The sequence below is a fragment of the Phyllostomus discolor genome, chromosome 6, assembly GCF_004126475.2.
Source record: "Phyllostomus discolor isolate MPI-MPIP mPhyDis1 chromosome 6, mPhyDis1.pri.v3, whole genome shotgun sequence".
Classification (NCBI taxonomy): Eukaryota; Metazoa; Chordata; class Mammalia; order Chiroptera; family Phyllostomidae; genus Phyllostomus; species Phyllostomus discolor.
In genome coordinates, this window is record NC_040908.2 from 13685497 (window position 1) to 13704010 (window position 18514).

The 18514-nt window shown below is 39.5% G+C and overlaps 1 protein-coding gene across 1 annotated transcript in view; it reads left to right on the forward strand.

The window, feature by feature from the left end:
* The first annotated feature begins 538 nt into the window (after positions 1 to 538).
* Positions 539 to 18514, forward strand: part of RAB10 (RAB10, member RAS oncogene family) — a 65574-nt gene continuing 47598 nt past the window's right edge. The window contains exon 1 of the mRNA XM_028514579.2: positions 539 to 1189. Coding sequence (XP_028370380.1) covers positions 1063 to 1189 — 127 coding nt within the window. The 5' untranslated portion in view covers positions 539 to 1062. The remainder of the gene's footprint in view (positions 1190 to 18514) is intronic.

An 18514-nucleotide genomic window follows, 5' to 3' on the forward strand; every position in this document is an offset into this window, starting at 1 on the left:
GTTTCCCCTGTCACGACTAGCCCACGAGGGAGGCACTCCGGGATGCCTCTGGTTTTAGCGAGGAGGCTATTAAATGACCCAGGGAGCTGTGTTTTCTCTCGCGTTTATGAGATTTAGCTACACAGGAACACAGGGCCGCCTAAGTCTGCCGCTGCGTCAAGACCAGCTCGGCACACACAGCCCGGAACATCCTCAGCGAACCTAAGAGGGCGTCCCTGGGAGGGAAAAAGGGGTTTGAGGGGCTACTCCAGCATGCCGCGCTTGCGCAGTCACTAGGCAGCGCCACCCCCGCGGGGCGTGTCCGTAACGCCCGGCACCCTATCAGCCTGCCACAGGGAGCGCGCCCGCCGCCTCTCCCTCTCTCGCCCTCTCTCGACCCTCCCTTCTCTCTTCACCCTCAGGCCTTAGAGTGAGGCCCGCAGACCCGGAGCTCCTCCCGGCGCGCCCGCGTGCCTCCACATCCTCAGGCGCGCACGCGCAGAGGTGGACCGCAGGGCGGGGGCTGGAGGGAAGGGCGGGTGTACGTCCTTGCGTGCGTCTCAGGCAGCGCGCACGCCGGCGTGAGAGGGCACGGGGAAAAGGTGGCTCTGGCCCGGGCGGCTCGGCTTCCTGTGGCTATGTAGCTGAGCTCGTCTGCTTGGGGTCCTCCTGCCATCGCCGCGTCGTAACGCGGAGTGTCTGCTCGGGAGAGAGTCTGGCCTCACGCTCGCCGCGCGCTCTCGACGGCAGAGCTTGCTGGCTCGCCCGTGGGAGCGTCCCGGCCGAGCAGCCCTGAGGGGGGAGGGGAGGCCATTTTGTCCCGACCGACTCCCCGGAACCGGGCAGAGCGGCTGGGAGAGGCTGCGGAGCCGCGGTCGCCGCCCTCGGAGGCACCGGACGCCGCCACCGTCGGTGCTTCCAAGGCGAGGCCGTTCGTAGGTCGCCCGCGCCCTCTCCAGTCCTCCTTTTCCCCACGCTTCCCCGGTCCTCCGGCCTGAGAACGCCCGGGTGAGGAGTTGGCCACAGTGAGAAGGACCGATCCCTTGGGGCCGCCGGCGGCGAGCGCCTGAGCCGCTCCTCCCAATGGCGAAGAAGACGTACGACCTGCTTTTCAAGCTGCTCCTGATCGGGGACTCGGGAGTGGGGAAGACCTGCGTCCTTTTTCGTTTTTCGGATGATGCCTTCAATACCACCTTTATTTCCACCATAGGTAAGACCTGTGGGAGGATGGTGTATGGTTTCTTGAGCTGCAAACCGTTTCTTTCACTCCAGACATCTTGCTTCCCGTAATATACGCCTTTGTTTCAGTGATTCCGATTCTAGGCGACAAACCCAAGTTGCTGTTTGAATCGGCATTGAGCTTACCGGGGCGGGGTCTTCCCAGGCTTTCTGTATGGTCTTTTGCTTTCGAGTCTCCCACTCTGCTCAGTGCCTGTTACAAAATATGCAGAGAATTCTATTTCTTTAAACGAGTGGACTGGCTTTTTCCATATTTGCGTGGCTCTACTAGATGTCGATGTTTGTAAGGAATTAATTTTAGTGGTTGGGATTGAAGCAGGAATAGTCACCGGTCAAAGGCCTGATTTATATTTCGGGGTAGAGAGAAGATTCCATATGGTCATGACTTGGAGTAAACTTGAGGGTTTGTGTGAGGAATAATTAAGGCACATTGGAAGGGGAAAGTGAGTTGGGCCGCGTTGACTAACCCATTGATGTGTCAAACAATCGGAGGCTCCTCGTGCCTGGGATGGGACTCGGCGGCATGTTTGCCTCAACTGTGCTGTCTGAGACAGCAGCAGGAACAGCAGTGTGAAGGGGGATGATCAGGATTTCTTCTTCTTTTCCCCTCAAATCCGAAAGACAGAAGTTCTCCCTTCTATTTTACTTTGCTCTAGAGTTTACAGGAAAGTGTTTTGCCAGTCATAGCTCTAGGACTTCAGTACTTTCACCTTGTGTTTCAGAATTGCTTAGTGTGGAGGTAAGAGCTAAAGATTGACCTTTTAAATCGGTTTCCTGTTGAGGAAAAGAAGGGGAGGCTCCAGGAAAGCCCCTTTTGACTCTGGCTGGAGAAGTTGGTGGCATTAACGCAAAATTGTGTTAAGGGAATTGTGTGTGAAACCCGCTCCCGGTAAATGCCTTGAAGGACACATGGTTGCCTCTGTCACTTACTTGGAGGCCAGCACTCAGTGCAATGAGACTTATTTTTTAAAGTGTAACTAGTTCTATATTTAGGTGGTTTTTAGAAGTAACTGCAGTCTTTGAACTCTAAAAATTGTCTAAATTACCCTGACTTCAAACAATTTGTAGCATTACTGAAATCCTAGATTTGGATTTCTTGTGACATGAATTAGCTACTTAATTCAGTCTCATAAAACAAATTGTACTGAAGTTGAATTGGGCAAGGGATCGTTTTAAATTGATTTTTATTTTACCCCCCCCCCCTTTTTTTGGAAGGGGGAGTCATCCTAATCATTGTTGCCCAAGTGTTACACTGTTCTCTTGACCTATCATAAATTGGGTAAAACTAGAACTTGTTTCTGCCTGTGTGTTAGCACTTCCTACCACGAAGTTTGCTTTTAATTCCACTTTTAAGCTTTAGCTGGGTGGGTCCGGTGGTTTGATTGGTCAGCAAATATTTATTGAGCACCTAATGCTAGGCGCTGTTTTAGGCACCACTGATAAGTGGTGACTGTAATAGATCCCTGTAGGGGCATTCTAGTGAAGACAATCACAGTGGAGTGTGGACAGTGCTGCAGGAGGGGTAAGCATGGGGAAGAGGCATGATTAGCCTCTATGGTGGGAAGTCCGTGTCGGCGTGCATGGAGATGATCTCTGAAATGAAGCCTGAAGGAAAGATAGGAATGGGACCAAAGAGGTGGGTTAGGACCTTTCTGGGAAAGGGAACGTAAAATAAACCTGTATAAAAGATCTGGGATTTAATTCATGTGGTCAACTTTAACCTGCCATTGAAGGGTGGGGTGGAGAGCAGGAAGTAAAGCATTAACTTTACTCCATTTTTTTTGTAATGAGTACACACTCAACTAAAATACAGTCCTGTAAGATAATAATGCAATGTTTTTTGTGTAGTTCTTTTACTTGGGAGAATGTGTGGTGGTTTTGGATAAAGCCTGCTGGGTTGGAATCCTGGTTCTGCACATTAGTAATTGTGGTACTTTGGCAAGTAACTTAACCTGTCAGCTTCAGTTTCTTCTTCAGAGTTAATGATAGTGCCTACCACACAGGGTAGTTGAGAGGATTTTATGGGTCAATGAGAGTAGAGCACCTAGCATGGTGGCAGGCACACTGTAGGGGCACGATGCATTATGAGCTAAATGTAGAATATGTGACCCTTCTGCTGCTCAAGGGTGGCCGAACAAGTGACTTTATGGGTTGAGTGTTCTGCACACAGTGGCCACCCAAATATCTGAAAGTGATCTGCTGAATAATTTCTCTTTAGATTCTGAGGCTTTCATATATTTTGATATAAAAGTATTTGATAGGTTAGATTCTTTTTGTTACATGGTGTGTTGAACAATGTAAGCTGAGAAATGAGTAAATATGTAAGTATAAAATTCTGAGTACAGTTCCAACACGTGTATTAACTCTGTGAAGGTTTAGAAGTCTACTATTGTCTTAAATCAGTGCTTTCCAAAAGAAATATAATGTGAGGTGCAAACATAATATTTTTTAGTAGCCACATTTAAAAAATAAAAAAAATTTAATGATATATTCTTGCTTATTTTATTCAAAATGTTTTACTGTGTAAGCAAGGTTAAAATTGTTGATATTTTATATTCTTTTTTTCCAGTATGTATGTTATGCTTATAGTATATTTCAATTTGGGCACATTTAAGTGCTCAGTTATGTGGCTGTTGGCTACTGTAAAAAAGACAGTGCAGGTCTGGATAGTTTAAACTAGCCAGTTGTCTGATGCGCAAATGACTAGAAATTCTTTGAATGCATACTGCTTTTAGGATGTACTACACTTTGTTGATTAGGGCGGTTCTTTTTTTGTGTTTTCTTTATAAGTTTTATTTTTTCAAAGATTTTACTTACTTTTAGAAAGAGGGGAAGGGAGGGAGAAAGGGAGAGAAACATCGATGTGTGAGAGAAACATCAACAGGTTGTCTCTTGCACACCCCCAGCTGGGCACCTGGCCCACAACCCAGGCATGTGCCCTGAGTGGGAATCCAACCTGCAACGTTTTGGTTTACAGGCTGCCGCTTAGTCCACTGAGCCACACCACCCAGGGCTATTTTGCTTTTTTAAAAAAGTATAAAGCATTCTCTAATTATAAATGATAGTGAAATTTGAGTTGTCACTTCATTATTAAAACCTCCTGAGGTTTGAATAGAAGCAAGTAGAGAGAGTGGAAAGGAGAGAGAATGAGAGGGAAACATCCATCTGTTGATTGCCTCTCCTATAAGCCCTGGGACATGCCCTGACCAGGAATTGAACCGGCAACCTTTAACTTTGCAGGAGGACGCTCAACCAACTGTACTATAGTGGCCAGGGCCAGAGATCTTTGTCCTTTTGTTGTTGTTGTTGATGACAGATGCTAAGCACCTAGAAGAGTCCCTGCATTTCATGGATGACTATGGATAACGATTGAAAGGCAGTCAGAGGCAGTACAACCAGGATTCTCTCTGGGGCTCATTTTATTTTAACATTCTCTTGTTTACCTATTTTCTGAGGATTATATATGTGATGTAGCTCAGGAGCGGATTTTACTTAAGAAGAACAGCTCTTTAGGTAACAGAGTAATTTTAGAGTAAAATTCAAAGATTGAGAAGTATTTGATAAAGAGAGTTACTGGTTTTAGATAAGCAAATTTCAGTGGTTGATTTGGCCATAACCTTCTTTTCAGGTACGTGTAACTCTAGTGATAATGGTAACTATGTGGACTTGTCCCAAAGCAGACATTTTGTGAGTTGTTTAACCAAATGTGTTACCTTTTGGTATTGTTAATCCTTCCTCTCCTAGACTTACTATTACTTTCCCATAGGGAATATCTTTCACTGGGACATGGAGTCTCTGGGCTCTGTGTAAGAAGTTAAATTGGTAAAGGCTCTTGCCCCTAGGAAAGCTATAAGGAAAGCATCCTTTTTGTTGTCTGAGTGTTTTTACTAAGTTTTGGATGAGTAGGATGGTTCCACTAACCTGCATTTAAGAACTGGTTGTCTAAGTTGAACTGAGCCCATTTTATATGGAGAAGCTGCGTTTTAGAGAAATGAGCAAAACCTTTGTCATATTAAATGTGTCTGTGCTTTGTTGTGATACTCAGGCAGCAAGTGGCTCATGCTGCAGGAATGTCAGTGCCTTGAGTAATTTCTTTCATTCAAACATATATTTTTAGGTTTGATTAAAAACTGCCCAGGCAGTTTCCCAAAGAAGATATACAAATGGCCAGTAAGACCATGAAAAGATGTTCATCATCACTAATCATTAGAGAAGTGTAAGCCAAAACCACTATGAGATGTTACTTCGTACCCATTAGGATGATTTACTTCTCAAAAATGAATTTTGTCATACTGCTCAAGTCCCTGCTTTCGGTTCTTTTGGGGTATATACTTACAAGTGGAATTGTTAGACCATATGGTAATGCCGTTTTTATTTTATTTTTTTATTTTTTGGAGAAACCACTGTATTCTTTTCCACAGTGGCTGCGCTGTCATGCATTGCTATTAGCCCTGCACCAGGATTTCAGTATCTCCACATCATCTGCATCATTTGTTATTGTTTGTTGAGCAGCAGCATTCACAGTAGCCAAAATGTTGAAAAAACCCACGTGTTCAAGGGATTAATGTATATACAAAATGTACTATATACATATAATAGAATATTACTTAGCCTTTAAAGGAATTGAAAGTCTGATATATGCTGCCGCAGTATTTGAAAACAGTGTGCTAAGTGAAACAGGCTAGACACAAAAGGTCAAATACTGTATGAAATCACTTATATGAGGTATGTAGAAGAGACAAATGTATGAGATAGAATAATGGTTACCAGGGCCTGGGGCTTGGGTCATGAGGAGTTATTGCTTAAAGGGTACAGAGTTTCAGTTAATGGGAAATTATTGCTTATTACTTACAGATTTCATTTTGGGAGACTGAAAAGGTTATGGAAATGGATAGTGGTTATGGGTGCATGACAGTGTGAACATATTTAATGCCACTGAATTATATATACTTAATTGTTAGCCATGGCTGGTGTGGCTCAGTGGATTGAGTGCCGGCCTGGGAACAGCCTGGGAACTGTAGGGTCGCTGGCTTGATTCCCAGTCAGGACACAGGCCTGGGTTGTGGGCCAGGTCCCTAGTTGGGGTGTGCCAGACGCAACCAATCAGTGTATCTCCTGAACTTCCATGTCTCTCTCTCCCTTTTTCTCCCTCTCTTCTCCTCTTTCTAAAAATAAATAAAATATTTTAAAGAATTGTTTAAATACACAGAAACACAAGTACCACTTAATGAGGTAGCTAATGCCATATTCATAGAAATGGAAAGTCGACTGGTGGAAGGTAAAATGGTAGTACCCCGAGAATGGGAGTGGGGGGTGGAGGATGGGAATAAAGGAGTTTAATAAGTATAGAGTTACAGTTTTGTGAGATGAAAAAGTTCTGGAGATCTGTTGCACAACAGTGTGAACATACTTAACACTACTGTACCATACACTTAAGATGGTTAAGATGGTAAGTTTAATGTTAAGTGTTTTCTTTTACCATAATTGAAAAAATGGTTTAAATAGTAAATGTTATGTTATATATATTTTACTACAAAACAAAACAAAACCCAAACCAAACAAATAAAAACTATTCAACCCTTAACCCAGTTCTCTAAAAGAGCATTTTATTTTATTGCAGACAGCTAGCTACTCACTATTCCTTGTGATAGTTAGAGTTGACCAGTTGTCATTGAGTCAAGAGGATCCTTATGATATACTTAGGTTTTTAGTATCATTGGTCTGCACTTTCAGATTGAAGAGAGATTTATCTTTTGTTATGTGTATTTACAAAACTCGTTGGAATGTTAGAATCATGGAATGTTAATGCAGGAAAGATCTCTATAATGAATTTAAGAGTCAGGAAACAGCCTAGTGAAGTTTCTGAAAGAGCACATGGCTAATTAATGAAAAAGTTTTGAGTAGAATCCATATCTGATCCTGTTCATAACCATGTTTCTTATTTTAAGAATTTCAAAATTGTTTTATTTGAAAAAATTGATAGGGTGGGTCTCCTACTGATCAATTTCAATTTGAAAAGTGGATTTGCAGCCCTAACTGGCGTGACTCAGTGTGTTGGACATTGTCCAAGGTTGTGTGGGTTGATTCCTGGTCAGGGCACTTGCCTGGGTTGCTTTGGGGCTATGTGAAAGGCAACCAATTGGTTGTTTCTCTCACACATCAGTGTTTTTCTCCTTCTGTTTGACCCTCCCTTTCCCTCTCTCTAAAAATAAATAAAATCTTTAAAAGAAAAAAGAAAAGTGGAGTTGCAGTATTTTTGTTGTTTTGTTTTGACAGGGGTGGGGAAGTAACAAGTCAGCAATCAACTATCAAGGGATTTATTCAGGTTACTTGTTCTTTGCAAATTTACAGCATAACATAGTAGTGTTAAGCTGATTAATGTTAGGGATAATTATTTTCTTTTCAAGAATTATAGTGTACAGTGGTGTACAAGGTACAGCAAAGGATACATACTAATATTTCTGTGTGGTTCGTAAAAGGGAGAGACCAATAGGAGAAATAGTGGCAATGTGTTTTAACTTGTAAAACTACAAGGCTATCCAGTTTGCAGTGTGGTAGCTAGCATCTGATGAGTAGGGAAGCAGGGTCTTGTTGAGTTTTAATTTACAATAATTATTTAGCACAAATATATATTGCGTGGTAAGCTAAGGAGTTCTGCATGGGAAAACTGCTTGTGGAGATAGGTCATAAAGGAAGAGTTTAAAGGAGCTACAGAGAGTGTCCAGGTTAATATTAATAAAACATTGTCTAAACCAATAAAACTGATAAAAGTTTTATAAAGATTGTGGATTTGTTTCCTTCAAATACATAAATATTGGGAATTAATAAAGTAGTTTGAATTATAAGAAAAGGAATTTGAGATGATTAGAATAAAATTTTGGTGAAGAAACCTCAACTGAAGGGAAATCTGAAATGAGAAATTTTCTTTGATGACAGTGCCATATATTTTACGTTACAAGCAAAAGTGCTTGGTATTTATCCTTTTTTCCCCAGAGATAAAAAATGATGTTTTTGAGCAAAACGGCAACTGGTGATGGAACATTAAGTTTCCAGTCTGACCCAGAAACAGAGAATCCAAGGTTGTAAAATGTTAGAAAATGGAAATACCATTATTCTGGAGACTAAAAAAATACAATGTATCAAAATCTGAACAGAGGACAGTGTTGATTTGTTTCTTTCATAGCAATAGCAGTGCTTATACATACATTTTTTAATCAAAATTTTTATCTTTTAAAGTATATTTTATTGAATATGCTGTTAGAATTTTCCCAGTTTTCCCCCTTTGCCCACTCTGCCCGGTACCCCCATTCCCTCCAGCAATCTCCCCTTAGTTTATATCTGTGGGTCGTACATATAAGTTCTTTGGCTTCTCCATTTCCTACACTATTATTAACCTCCCTGTCTATTTTGTACTTATACCAGTTATGCTTTTTTTTTTTTTTTAAGGTTTTATTTATTTATTTTTAGAGAGGAGAAGGGAGAGAGAAAGAAAAGACAAGAGACATCAATGTATGGTTGCCTCTCGCATGCTTCCTACTGGGGTCCTGGCCTGGAACTCAGGCATGTGCTCTAAACTGGGAATGCTTCTTAATCCCTGTACCTTTTACCCCAATCTCCCCCTCCCCACTGATAACCCTCCTAATAATCTCCATATATGTGATTCTGTTCCTTTTCTAGTTGTTTGCTTAGTTTTTATTTTTGTTTTTTTGTGATTCAGTTGTTGATAGTGGTGAGTTTATTGTCATTTTAATATTCATAGTATTGATATTTTTCTTAAGTAATTCCCTTTAATATTTCATGTAACAAGAGCTCAGTGATGATGAACTCCTTTATCTTTACCTTTTCTGGGAAGCACTTTTCTGTCCTTCGATTTTAAATGATAGCTTTGCTGGATAGAGTAATCTTGGTTGTAGGTCCTTGCTTTTTATCAGTTTAAATACTTCTTTCTAGTCCCTTGTTGCCTGCAAAGTTTCTTTGAAGAAATCAGCTGACAGTCTTATGAGAACTCCCATGTAGGTAACTGTCTCCTTTTCTCTTGCTTCATTTAAGATTCTCTCTTTATCTTTAACCTTTGACATTTTAATTATGATGTGTCTTCTTGTGGTCCTGTCTGTGTCCATCTTGTTTGGAACTCGCTGAGCTTCCTGGGCTTGTATGCCTATTTCCTTCACCAAATTAGGGAAGTTTTCTCTCATCATTCTTTCAAATAAGTTTTCAATTTCTTGCTCTTTCTCTTCTCCTTCCAGCACTGCTATGATTGGAATGTTGGTACTTTCAAAGTTGTCCTTGAGACTTCTTATCCTATCCTTGTTTTGGGGGGTTCTTTTTTCTTCTTGCTGTTCTGATTGAATGTTTTTTTCTTCCTTATGTTCCGAATCATAGATTTGATTCTTGGTTTTGTCTACCTCACTGTTGATTCTCTGTAATTTTTTTCTTTACTTCACTTAGTGTAACCTTTATTTCTGCCTAGGTCTTTTTTAAGTTATTGAAGTACATAGTGAGTTCCTTGAGCATCCTGATAGCTAATGTTTTGAACTCTGCATCTGATAGATTGCTTATGTCCATTTTGTTTAGTTCCTTTTCTGGAGTTTTGTTCTATTCTTTCATTTGGACCATATTTCTTTGTTTCCTCACTTTGGCAGCCTCCCTGTGTTTGTGATTTAGGTATATCTGCTTTGACTCACTATGTTCATAGTGCAGTCTATTGTAGAAAAGCTCACTGGTGCCCCGGCTGGTGTGGTTCAGTGGATTGAGTGCCCGTCTGCGAACCAAAGGGTCTCTGGTCCGATTCCCAGTTAGGGCACATGCCTGGGTTGCAGGCCAGGCCCCTTGTAGGGTGCATGAGAGAGGCAACCACATATTTTTCTCCCGTTCCTTCTCCCTCCCTCTTTGTCTCTAAAAATAAATGAATAAATTCTTAAAAAAAAAAAAAAAGGGAGGGAGGGAGAAAAGCTCACTGGTAAATTGGATGGGGCTGAACCTTTGGTAATTGCCATGGTAGGGCAACCCTTGTGAACCAAATTGACGGAATCTCTGACATGGTGTTGCCACTCTGGCTTTGTGTGGGGTAGGGCTCAGAAGGGGGACAGTACCACTGCCTGGCCTCTGGAGTTTTGTCCAGGAGGAAGCTGTCCCCTGGCACTTACCCTGATGCCAGACACTTCAGTTTCTCCCCATATGCCATGGTGCCCTTCAAGTTGGAGCCCAGAAAGAATGAGTCTGCATAAGTCTAAAGTCCTTTGTGGGCCCACGCCTGAGAATCCTGCGGTTTCTTCTGCTGCCCCAGCCCCTACTGGTTTTTACAGCCAGAAGTTGATGGGGATTTATCTTCCTGACAGTGGAACCGTGGCTCGGTGGTCTGTTTTGGGGCGGGGATCCCCGACTCCCCAAGGTATCCCTCCTGATTTTCCACTACATGTGGGTTGGGGCCCCCCTTCTGTATCTCTGCCCTCCTACTGGTCTGAATGAATGCGTCTTCTCTAAGTCCTTGGTTGTTGGGCTTCCATACAGCTTGATTTTCTGATGATTCTGGGTGATAGTTGCTTTGTAGGTTAGTTGCAATATTTTTCTATGGTTGTGCAAGGAGGTGGACCATGTTTACCTACACCACCATTTTGCCTGAAAGTCAAGTCGTATGTTTATTTTTATGAGAAGCCACCAGACTCTTGCCAGAGTAGCTGTACTTTTTTACATTCTTGCCAGCAGTGTGTGTGATCTGATTCCCTGCATCCTCAGCAGCATTTGGTGATGGTACTATTTTATATTTTAGCTATTCTGGTAAGTGTGTAGTGACAATATCATTGTGGTTTTAATTTACATTTCCCTGATGGCCAGAGGTGTTAGGAAATCTTTTTATGTCTTTATTTGCTGTCTGTGTGTGTTCTGGTGAAATGTTTGAGTCAATTGCTCATTTTTCTAATTGGATTGTTTGGGGTTTTTTACTGCTGGGTTTGAGAGTTTTTTTACTCTTGAGTTTTGAGAGTTCTTTATACATGTTAAATACTAATCTGTTTTTGGATATGTGGCTTGCACAGTTTGTATCTTGTCTTTTCTTCTTCACATGGGTTGTTACAGAGCAAAATTTAACATTTTTGATGGTCTAATTTATTTTTCTTTCTACGGATCATGCTTTTAGTGTCTTAGAATTCCCTCTGGTCCTAGATCCTAAAGATGTTTTGATGCTTATTCTAAACATTTTATAGTTTTACATTTTACATGTGAGCCTGTGGTCTCTTGTATATGGCAGGGTTTTTTTCTTTTTTCTTTTTTATCTCATATACTTAATGAGGTGGTGCAGATGTTCTGAAGGCTTCAGAAATTGTGTATGGCCATATAGGTGTGAAAGTTGACTTTAGTGGTTGGCTCTTTTATAATAATTTATACTGTGTTTTGAAAGTTTTTTAAAATTAATTTTTATCAATGATATCTATACATTTGAAATAAAATATTGCTAGAAAATTAAGGTAATCGTCCTGGCTGGTGTGGCTCAGTGGACTGAGCACCTGCCTGCGAACTGAAAGGTTGCTGGTTTGATTCCCAGTTGGGGCACACGCCTGAGTTGCGGGCAAGTCCCCGGTTGGGGGCATACAGGAGCCGACTAGTTGATGTTTCTCTCCCTCTCTTTCTACCTCCCTCCCCTCTCTCTAAAAATAAATAAATAAAATCTTTTACAAAATTGTGGTGACTAAAAAAAGCAATCTCTTGTCCTGCCCCCTCTCCATCTCCAGTCCTGCTCTTTAAAAGAGACATCTTCCAGCTCTTCTGTTACATACCTCTGTCTTTTCAAGTGATGTGCTTATACAGCCATTCTTGAGTCACTGATTTAATATTAGATGAAAATTTTAACCTGTAATTTCATCCCACTCTTTATCCCAATTTTTTGTTAAATTGATATCCAGTGGTTACATTGATATGCACATGTAAATATGCCCTGTCAAGCCAAATAGTCTATTATAACTATATTTCCTTTTCTCTGAAATTAAAAATTCCTCCCCTGGCTGGGTGGCTCAGTTAGTTGAAGCATCATTCTTGTACAACAAAAGGTTGCAGGTTCGAATTCAGGTCAGGGCACATACCTAGGTTGTGGGCTCAATCCCCAGTGGGTGCAGATGGGATGCAACCATCAGTGTCACCCCTCCCTCCCTCCCTCCCTTTCTCTAAAATCAATAAAAACATATCCTTGGGCAAGGATTAAATAAGTTTTTTTTAATTCCCTTTATTTGATTAATTTCTTTTTACCCCTTGTCAGATTCTCCAATGACCTCTCAAAATGATTTTCTACACAAACCATGAGAGAGATCTTTTTTTTTTTTTTTTTAACCCTCCCCCTGGACATATCTCCTAGACCTTTTCTCTTTCCTGCTTCAGTAATAGATAGGTTATTAACTAGGTTATTAATAGATAGCTTGTTGCATAGCGACTGCCTTGGGAATTCCATTAGCCTCTGTCTTGTGTGTGATAACTGTTTTGAGTTTACTGCCTTGGAGTATATCATCCTCTAGTAGCTTCTTTGCAAAAAGGGTGCATGGCAGAGGGAAATTTTCTTTTTTAAAGATTTTTAAAATTTATTTTTAGAGAGGGGAAGGGAGGGAGAAAGATGGACAGAGAAACATTGATGTGTGAGAGATACATGGTTGCCTCTCTCATGCAACCCAGGTATGTGCCCTGACTTGGAATCGAACCAGGGACCTTTCAGTTTGCAGGCCAGGGCTCAGTCCAACTGAGCCATACCAGCCAGGGGGCAGGTCTTTTACTTTTTGAAGTTATTTGTATCCCCTCCTCTCCCTGCCCTATAATTTTCTTTTTATTTTGTTTTTAATTGGGTGTTGTCCTTTCTGGGTTGTTTGTGTAATTTCCTGTTTTGCAGCTTGATTAATTCATTCTACTTTCTGGAAGTTTTCTTTGATTTTAAATTTTCTATTGAAGGTTTTATTTCAGCTGTCATATTTTAAAATTTCTAGTAGCTTTTCCTTGCTTTTTTTTTATTACATAAATGGTTTTTTAAAGCATCCTGCTCTTGTTTCATGAATATATTATACTTTCTTAAAGGATAGCCTGACATTTTCAATGGTGCTCTCTATCTGTTTGTTTTTAACCTATGTTTTAGAGGCCTTCTTCAGATGATTGGTGATATCATGGTGTGCAGTCATAAAAAATAATAGCTTATTAAAAAGATGTTTGCAAGCTTTGTGAGCATGGACAAGGCTTTTCAATCTCCTTTAAAGTGTATCTATTTCAAATTTTCTAGAGAATAAGCCTTTAGACTACTGCTAGTTCTTGGAATGTTGTTATATAAACTTTTAGTCAGGCCCTCACTTTCTGCCTGGTACCTGATACCTCCTATTGCTAAATGTTTCCAGGGTTCTGAGACATGAGTTGGCTTGTTTCCTCATTGGTATCTTCCTTGGTTTCTGAGCTGCTTTTGTCTTCATCTTTTGTTGTTAGTTACAATATCTATTCATTGAAATCAAGGTAGAACTTATTTCTATATCTTGTATTTCTTACTGTTTTTGTGAAATGACTTTGAAAAGAAGGGGTAAAAGAGGCCTTTCTCCATTATCTTAACTAGAATTTGAAGTAATTTTTGAGCCCAAATGATTTCGACTCTTTAATTCATCCAGTAATTCTGAATGGATATTTTGCAACTCTTTTATATTTATTCAGTCTATCCTAAAAATATTGATATTTTTGTTACTTAGAATGGTCAAATGAATGTAGTAAGGCATTGGAGTAGTTCCACTGTTCAGAAAAGTGTCATTTGAGGGAAACAGGTTTAATTTAGACAAGTAATTAATTATTGGTTGACTTGGGGAAAAGGAGTATTTTTACTTCTTGGACAAAGTGTAACTGTAGTATTAAGTTTCAGTTTTATATTCTTGATGTATGTTATTTTATAGGATACTGAACAGATGATTCAACAAATTGATAATCTGTCAGTATTGCAGTAGGTTGAACACTTGGCATTGAAGAATAAGGCATCTCACACTTGACTTTTTGAATGGTTTGAACAACCTTGTGAACACTTGTGCTTAATGAAAGGGGAGTATTGTTATTTTACCTCTTTATACACTCTTAGTCTTAAAAATCTAAGCCTAGATTAGGTGTTAATGGATAAATGTGAATTAAAAAAATTTTTCAGTAGTGTCTTTTTGCATATTTTTGTGTGTGTAGATATATACTTAGCATAATTAAAATGGGTAAGAGTGCTGTGGAAGATGAAAGGTAAATATAACGTCAAAGTAATTGTTCAAATGTAAGCTCTTTGCCTGAGTGAATAATAGTTCTAAAAACTTTTTCTTTGGAAAAATTTCAAATCTACAGAAAAGATACTTATTACAATGAATCCTTTTATATCCTTTCTCTAGATTTATCAATTGTCAGTATGTTGCTATTTGCTTTTATGTCTCTTAAGGAAGTTTATTTTGGCCCTGGTTGGGGTTGCTCAGTGGGTGGAGTGCCCACCTGGGAACCGAAAGGTCACAGGTTCAATTCTCAGTCAGGGCACATGCCTGGGTTGCAGGCCAGGTCCCCACTTGGGGGCATGTGAAAGGCTGCCCCGATGGATGTATCTCACACATTGCTGTTTCTCTCCTTCTCATTCTCCTTCCCTTCCCCCTCTCTAAAAGTAAACAAAATCTTAAAAAAAAAAAAAGTCTTGCATATGATGTAGTGCCTGATTCAAAATAAATTAAAGATCTTTATTTTAAGCGGAACATGGTTATTAAAAAGAATAATATAGGAAATTAAGCTGTAAGCCTTTGCATTGCTGTTCAGTAAAAAACTTTTTGAGGTTTTACACAATGTGTCACAATCATAGTCTTGAGTACCTGGGATGCAGTAGTGAGTAGTTACTTTTAAGACACCTTATTTTTCTGTTTTGCTTTATTTTACATAGTCATAATTGCTATACTTCCAGAAATGTCGAATTTTAAACAGTCAGCTAGTAACATTATGGTTATCTAGAGAGTAGTCTTCCATCAATCTCTAAGTACATTCAGACCAAAACAAATCATATATTCACAAGTCCCCTAAATTAAAGTGTTTTCTTAGTGCCTTACTGACTTCGATATTTAATACTATTTCATTAAGTCCAAAGCATTTGAGAAGCAGCAGACTTTGCTGTTATCCAAGTAATGTGGCCAGCCAATGGAAATTAGACCAGATAGACATTTAGGGAGGAGACCTGAAAACCAAACTGAAGATTAAAGATTGTATTAATTATTACACTATACAGTTACAGATTTGTGAGTTGATGATTATGTGATCAATGAGAAGAAATTCTTTTATCTTCAGTAGTCTCAGGGTAGAAAGTTTGATATATTTTGGACACATATCAATTTTTGAAAGACTAAGTTTTAGTGCCATAAGTATAATTAGACTTTAATGGAATGGTTTGCCCACAAGATGCTGAATAAGCGACTTATTTTAAAATAGCAAAACTGACTTCTTATGTTAACATTTTAAAAAATTGAGATACACCAATGGAAAAGTGAAGTCTGAGGGTGAATATACAAACAAAATATGAGCCTGGGTAAAGTAAACTTAAGACTTACTCACCAGTTCTGAAGTATTAATATTGTTGTGGGGATTACCATTTGAAATGTGAGTGACCAGTTTGGGGGATAAATAAGGATTTTTTTTATATTGAATAATACCTTGAAAAAAATAATCTATTTATTTTAATTGGATTCAAATGGGTCTGCACCAGTGTGTAAATGTCAGAGCCATAAATAGCATTTCAGTGAAACTGGCTTATGCCTAACCTTAAAGATGGACTTCCAGGAGGTCAGCCTTCCTCTTAACTTAATATTGCCTCTCTTAAGAATAGTGGTCTTTTTAGGTTATAAGTCAGCAGGGTTTTGAGTTTGCATTTCTCTGTATAATAAAGAATATTAATTAAAATATTCAATAGCAGTATCTTATATAACGTAGGTAATTATAAATTAAGCAACATATGGACTGTTTACTTTGTTGGGGCAATTTGTGACTCATGGTTAATGTGTGCGTAAGGGAATAAAAATAATTTCAGCATTAACCTGATAAACTGCATTGTAACTGATTTTTAACTATTCCTAATATGACTTTACCTCTTTAGTTTTTCTTCAGTTTCTCTTCTGAAGGATTTTCCTTATTCAGATGTTTTCGTGTGTAAGTGCCACAGATTACAGGACTTTTTTTTTTTTTAACACAGCATTTTATTTTAAACTTAGCTCTCAGCACATGTTTTCTGGAGCTGATTTCGACCTTTTTCTAGGTTATGCGTTTTAGGAGGCACTGTTTAGGACATTGGTGGTGAGGGAGTATGTGTGTGTGTGTGTGTGTGTGTATCTTTGCCCTAGGTTGTAGTCTCCCTACTTAATGGTGATCATCTCCAACTCCAGCAGTGATTTGGGTAACATGTCCATCCTTGGCATTCTGTCTATCCTTGGAATACTTTAACCGCATAAAAATGTTACTGCCAAATGGACTGTTTCTTCAAACATTTTGCCTTTTTTCCAATTTTCTATTGGATTTTAGTAAATTTACTGAATTTAAAATTGTTCAGTTCAATTTTTTTTTTTTAGGGAACTGTATTCTTAAATGCAGTTTGTTTTATCATGTGCTCTTAGGTGAATATATTTGTTGGCTGATGGAAAGAAAGAATTGGACATTTTGAACATTAATTTTAAGGAAAGCATTATAGCTAATTTAATTTTAAAAGTAAATCAGAATTTTTGTTAATTTGTTCTTGACTCTTTAAAACACTTCTTCCTGAGAGCAATGGTGTTCTGAACTTGCTTGGTATTGCATAGTTTTATGTATGTATGTATGTATGTATATGTGTATGTATGTATATTTTTTGTAGATTTTGAAATGTACCACAGAATAGTTTTCAGCTTTTCTTGTCTTCCTTGCTGTTTGTCCATTATATTTTCTCATTGAGCCATGGTCTGGTTCAATGAATGGTTGGCTTTTAGGCAGTATTTGGCCTTCCTCAACCATTATAAAAGTTGGATAATGTGTGGTTGGTGGGTTGGTTTTCTTTAAAGATGATAAAAAAATGATCCATATTTTGAAATGTGCATTGCTTGTGAAGGCGTTAGTTCCAAAGCGCGGATTTCTTAACAGCAGTGCTAGGCTAGCATAGCCAGGAAACTTGCTGGAAATGCAGGTTCTCCTGTCCCACTCTGAGCTGTTGAATCAGAAACTCCTTGGGGTAGGGCTCAGCCACCTGTGTTTTTGACAGAGCCCTCCAGGTGATTTTGGTACAAGTTCGAGTTCGAGAAACAAGGCTATACTATTAAATAAATACATCATAGAAATAGTTGTATTTTACTTTTTTTCTTACCCTATAATGTATCTTGGAGACCATCCCTATCAACGTTAAATAGTTTATTCACTTTTTTAACTGTTGTGTAGTGTTCCACTAGATGTATCAGAATTTAGTCAACCAGACCCCTGTTTATGACATTTTGGCTCTGAAGCGTTGTGTTTAGAAACTATGTGGTGCCAACTGTGAAGCGCCTTATGTGACTTGGCAACAAGCTTGTACTTTGTCCTATATATCAAGTGGTGAATGGAAGGATTAGATCTGTGCCCCTGGCTGGGTGGGTTGGTGCCATGGAGAGCAGACCTCGTAGGCATGATAATAAGTTTCTGAGTTGGAATATGTGGTTGTTGGATATCTAGGTTAATATGTCCGGGAGGCACTTGTGTTCCTCTGGAAGGTAAGAAGTGGAATGTAGCCAGGGGAAATAAAAGCAATCAGAGTCATGGTGACTTCAATGAGTATGGAGTAAAAAGAGAAAACCTCCAAAATGTAAGGAATACCAATATCATTTAAGTGTAGACAGGATAGGAATCCAGCAAGCAAATTAAGAAGTAATGGCCAGAGTGGTAAGGGGGGAATGGTGTAGTGAAAAGAACATAAATTAATTAATATCTATGTTGCCACTGTTTGACTTCAGGAAAGTTTTAAAATCTCTTTGAACTTCTCTTAGGGGGCAATATACTTGCCTCAATTAATTGTAATAAATGGAATGTGTGGCAGTTAGTGCAGGGCATGGACCATAATAGGCATTTATTCAGATATTTGTTAAGACCCAAAACCTTGGAGTTATCCTTAATGCCTCTCTCACATCCCTCATGAGCAGATTCTTTTGACTCAGCATTCTGAATCTCCCCACTTCTTGCTATACAGCTACTGCAGTATCCTGGTCCATGATATCATCATGTTGCCTGGGCTATTGTAGAAACCTAAGTGATCCCCCTGCATCCTTTCTTAAGTCCTTTACAGTCCAGTCTTTACCTTGACAAG